The sequence below is a fragment of the Spodoptera frugiperda genome, chromosome 14 (genome assembly GCF_023101765.2).
Source record: "Spodoptera frugiperda isolate SF20-4 chromosome 14, AGI-APGP_CSIRO_Sfru_2.0, whole genome shotgun sequence".
NCBI lineage: Eukaryota > Metazoa > Arthropoda > Insecta > Lepidoptera > Noctuidae > Spodoptera > Spodoptera frugiperda.
This window is the reverse complement of record NC_064225.1, coordinates 1,133,897-1,139,425: the sequence shown is the minus strand read 5'-3', so window position 1 is coordinate 1,139,425 and position 5,529 is coordinate 1,133,897. Positions and strand designations below refer to the sequence as shown.

General features: G+C 38.7%; 1 protein-coding gene across 1 annotated transcript; it reads right to left on the bottom strand.

Annotated features, from left to right (window-relative positions):
- Positions 1-504: 504 nt before the first annotated feature.
- LOC126911354 (O-acyltransferase like protein-like) lies at positions 505-4,830 on the bottom strand. The gene is made up of 7 exons (XM_050698222.1): positions 4,679-4,830; positions 3,267-3,460; positions 2,847-2,997; positions 2,070-2,253; positions 1,569-1,711; positions 992-1,101; positions 505-583 (listed from the first exon to the last, which is right to left on the bottom strand). Exons 1-7 carry the CDS (start codon positions 4,703-4,705, stop codon positions 505-507), a joined length of 888 nt encoding a protein of 295 aa, XP_050554179.1. The 5' UTR covers positions 4,706-4,830.
- Positions 4,831-5,529: the final 699 nt, after the last annotated feature.

The window sequence follows — 5,529 nt, the reverse complement described above, 5'->3', positions numbered from 1 at the left end:
GAACAAGCTTCCAAAATAATATATTGTACTTAGACTGCAATTATTAAAAAAATATTATTTGTCCTAGTAACTGATACAGCTAAACTATACTAAAAAAATATTAGGTACATGCCGTTTTGTTAGTTGGTTTCAAAAATATTCCCATAGACATCGAAAATTTTGTCTCTGAAGAACTACCCAAATCATTATTAGATGTAAATGTCATTTATTTGTCAATATTTTTTTATTATATAAGCCGGTAAACGAGCAGACGCATCACCTGATGGTAAGCGATCGCCGCCGCCCATGGACACTTGAAACACCAGAGGCGTTACAAGTGCGTTGCCGGCCTTTTGGGAGTTAGGAATTTAAGGGTTGTTAGGGAATCGGGGATTGGGAAAGGGGATGATTGGGCCTCCGGTAACCAGCATAACATATTACAATAATAACATTGAATTTATATGATCTGCCTTTATGGTATTTATACATTAGGCTATCTATTTCAAACTGAAACATTTTTTTGTCTTACGAAGATTTGGTCTTAGTATCGCCATTTCTATGTTGGGTTCCATTCGTAGCAGTAGCTCCAACTGCTCCATTTAGTCTGTTAAATAAAAAAAAAACACAATTTGATTCAGTAATAGGTACATACTTCATTTGCTGTTTACATTTAAAGTATTGGCCTAATAAGAATGATGATGGGATATGAAAATAAAAATGTAATTTGTCTGTCAGTTAGAAAATGAAAAATATTAGACACGTATTTCTATTTGGTTATCATAACAATACTAAGATAAAAAGAATTTAAGTTTAGGAGTGGAAAAAAAGCGTAATTTCGTAAATTAATATAAAACGTACCTAGAAGTTACGTGATGATATTTGAAATGGATATATCTTCGATAGTATTTGTTTCCGTAAGAAAAAGAAAAATACCGTGTCTAAAATTTTTAAATACTGTACAAGACGGACATTGAAAAATATAGTTAAAGTACTATAAAAATAGTTATCGTACTTGTTGAACAAGAGCTGGTTGGTGATGTTGATCAGTGGCGCCTCCACAAACAGCCACATCGCGTAACTGAGCCCTATTGATATAACCGATGCTCCTACTGCGCTGAAAAACTGGAAGGAAATTACACGGTCTTACAAAAATATACGTTACGAAACTACAGGACTATCCTATTGATCGAGAAATTGTTTGCCAAAATGGAACGAGTTCGGAACAGTAACCCTTAGTATGAGTTTGATTTACGTTTAAAGTAATCGAAACGTGAGCAAGTTAGGCGCTCTGATTGGTCAACTCGAATAAACCAACCAATCACAGCGTCGAATGCACTCTTGTTTCGATTACTTTAAACGTAAAGTAAACTCATACTAAGGGTACTGATTTTGGGTTAATTTAGTTAATATTATCAATTTGAATCATTTCCTAAAATTCCTTACCCCAAAAGGCCGGCAACGCATTTGTAACGCCTTTAGTGTTTCAAGTGTCCATGGTTGGCGACGATTGCTTACCATCAGGTGATTCGACCGCTCGTTTACCGGTTATACCGAAAATAAGTTATAAAAAATATTGCACTGGTGCTTACAATACAATAGAAATCGAAAAAGTGAGTCGACCGTTGAGAGAGTTGGAACTTCTGTATCACTAGCGGGTGGACCATGTAAATGCCGTAGGACAGCCGACTTAGAGGTGTGAACGCGGACCAACTCAGCATATTGGAGACTATAGCTGGAAAACAGACATAGAATATTATATAAAAATACAATTACATCAAACAAAAACAATAATAATAGGGATAATGACGACTTATTTTTTATTTTGTCATTTAAAATACTCGTAACAATACTTAGATAAAACATATCAAAATTTAGGAGTGGGAGCGAATACGATACTTTTTTACGTATAAAATATAACTAGAAGTGACGTCACGCGATATTTCAAATCGATATATCTTCGAAAGTATTTGTTTCCGTAAGAAAATAAAAAATAGTGTGTAATGTTTTAAAATAATCTACAAGACGGACATTTAATAAAAAAAATGTCATCTACCCTATTGTAGTCAACTAAATATGCAATTAATACTTACGAACAGTTCCATATTCACACATCCCTATAATGCAGCAGATGGCAGCAGACCAAAGGATCCTCTTCGTGCCTACGAAGATAGCAGCCTCCAGAGTGTCATACCCTCGGCAAACGATTATATAAGCTATGGACATGGTGAACAGCATGGCACACACACTCACAGCCGTAGCGATTATAGACCAAGTCTGGAAGTAAGATGTTATTATCGTGAATTATATGTGGTAGATTTTTTTTGTACATTATCAAATGTTTTTTCATAATCAATTTTTCATTTTTTTTATATCATAATCAGTAGCAGCTCGACAGTCGCCGCGTCGTGTGTTGCGGAATCCTGCTCATGAATGTGAGCCTCTAGTATGGCTTGAAACTAGTCGAGTTCCTCGTCAAACAGTTACGTGAGTAAGCCGATAACATAATAATTAATTTAGTACGTCTCACGAAAGTTACAATAAAAAAAATCTACATAGTATAAAACAAAGTCGCTTTCTCTGTCCCTTTGTACGCTTAAATCTTTAAAACGCACGCAACAGATTTTGATACGGTTTTTTTAATACATAGAGTGATTCAAGAGGAAGTTTTATATGTATAATACATGCATAATAATCACCATTGCACGCATGCGAAGCTGGGGCGGGTCGCTGTCGCTGTTTATAAATACTTGGACGTTTTTAACAAAGTTAATTCTTAAAATGTTAAAAACTCTAACAGATACTATAATTAGACAGAAGCGGGGCTCAACTCTTACTAGACAGATAGAAAAGTCCTGAAGAAGACCTACTTTAGGAACACATTTCCTGTAGTCAGCAGGTTTGTAGATGGTTGTGAGGTACCCCATGGCGATGCCCACGAGGTACGGACTGCCGCGGCTGTAGAACGGAGTGTAGATGTAGTTGAACTGCCAAGTGTCACGGTAGTTCATTATGTGCTTGCTGAAAGAAATATTACAACGTCAACGTCATGCCTTGCCACTTTTTACTACTTATGTTGTAAGTCTCATGTAAGAGGGGGTGATCCTATTGCCATATACAATGCACAATTCCAGACTCCTTGCCGAAAAATGCCCAGTAATACTTTGCTCGACCCGGGAATCGTCAAAACAAACAGTCTGTAAGTGTACATACAGACTGTTGATGTGGACAATTTTACACAGTCTATGAAATAAAATATAGACATAAAAGGTGAAAAAATAATATCTTACCCAAACTCCAATAAAATCACAGCCTGGAAATTAAGCCAGTACGTCAATACTCCAGGAACGATCATGGACAGGAGTAGCACAGCTACAAACACTGTATAGCCAAGCTTCCTTTTCTTCTGATAGAAGAAGAAGATGAGAGTGCCCAGGATTGTGAGGTGATAGTCACAGGGCACGTACCAAGTGATTGCTTGACACTGCAAAGAACACAAGGTACTTTATTGCATAACATGACTATAAAATTCTCGTATATACAATTTTCTGGAACTCATGTGAAAGTCAAAGTAAGAGTGAGAGTGAGAGTAAGAGTGAGAGCGAGAGTGAGAATGAGAGTGAGAGTGAGAGTTAGAGTGAGAGCGAGAGTGAGAGTGAGAGTTAGAGTAAGAGTGAGAGCGCGAGCGAGAGCGAGAGTGAGAGTAAGAGTAAGATAGTAAGTAAGAGAAAGAGAGAAGAGTAAGTAAGAGTAAGAGTAAGACACACACACACACAACTTCACGCCTTTTATCCCCGAAGGGGTAGGCAGAGGTGCACATTATGACACGTAATGCCGCTATGCAAACATATAACAACACAAATACAAAAATGGTGAAAAGTGGGTGTACATTGTATACTCACTTTTTACCATTTTTATAAGTCTCATGTAATAGGGGTGAGCCTATTGCCATATCCTGGACACAATTCCTACAATTACTACTGGGAAATTTTTCGAAAATCCGAAAAAAGCCCAGCACTTGCGACCACCATACTGACTGGACTGCCTCGACTACGAGGCGAGTAAGAGTCAAAGTCAAAAGTAAGGTCAAAATAATTTATTTTAGACCAGGAAGGCACTTTTGAACGTCAAAGCAAATATAATAATATTAACAACGTCTGTCTGTCGGTCAGTCCTCTAGTGAAGCTATTTGCTCATTTCAAAGTGTAGATTCCTACAGAGAATCCCAATTACCCCCCTTCCCATTCTTCCCAATCCCCGATTCTCCAACAACCCTCAAATTCCTAACCCCCAAAAGGCCGGCAACGTACTTGTAACGCCTCTGGTGTTTTGAGTGTCCATGGGCCGGCGGCGATTGTTTATCATCAGGTGATCCGTCTGCTCGTTAATCGGCTTCTTACATAAATAAAGGAGAGGAACGAGCAAGAAACACCAGACATAACACATGTACACTTTAATCTATTTTTTTTTTACATTTGATGGGTCGACGTTTGGCCGCTATCTCACCTGATGGTAAGTGATGATGCAGCCTACCATGGAGCACGTCTGCCCATAAGCAACCTATTCACTCGGGCTTTGAAGACACCCAGGTTATACCCATCAGAAAACACAGACTCCGGCAAGGAGTTCCACTCCCTAGCAGTTCGCACAAGGAAGCTTGAAGCGAAGCGCTTCGTGTGATTATTCCATTTACTGTACTTACACTGTGTTTTATGTCGAAATTCACCATGAGCAAGTTCCTGAGCCAGTATTTCTCGCAAACTTCTGTCTCCTCCAAGTTATACCAGCCTGGCCCGGAGTTCCAGTGTTTGGATACAAATGTTAAGTAGAACACAACAATGCTGAAGGGACCTATTAACCTGAAACAAAAATATATTATCATTCTAATTGACTACTTCATCTTCTAAATAAGAAGTTTTAATTCTTGGGTCAGTGTTTCTCTTTTGGTACAACGTCACGCCTTTTATCCCCGAAGGTGTAGAGGTGCTCATTACTGCACTTAATGCCGGTATACAATGTACACCGACTTTTCACCATTTGTGTTATAAGTCCCATGTAATAGGGGTTGAGCCTATTGCCTTAAACTGGGCACAATCCCAGACTCTGTGCTACTACTGAAAAACCAAACAAAGCCCAGTAATACTTTGCTCGACATCGGAATATCATCTAATGATTTTTCCCGCCTTGAGCGAGGCGAAAGGGAGTATCAGACTCTTACTGACTAAAAACCACCCTGTTCCTGCTTTTCGAGCCCGTGCCCCGGTAAACCCGCTAGGTAGTCCGCAGTTCCGGATCAGGCATCTGCCCTACTGGATGTACTTACCTTATGTATCGTTTCCAGAGTACGCCTAACAAATTCTGTTGTCTTCCCATCAGTCCTTTCATATGCAGTAGACCAGACATGGTGAAGAACGTGTCCACAATGATGTCAACATGAAGATATGACACACCGATGCCTTCGAAAAACTGGAAATTGTTAGCGTGTTTATTTAATATGTCTCACGAAAAATAAAATTACGTTTAAGGGCTTACCTTTTCAAAATCTGCGAAATT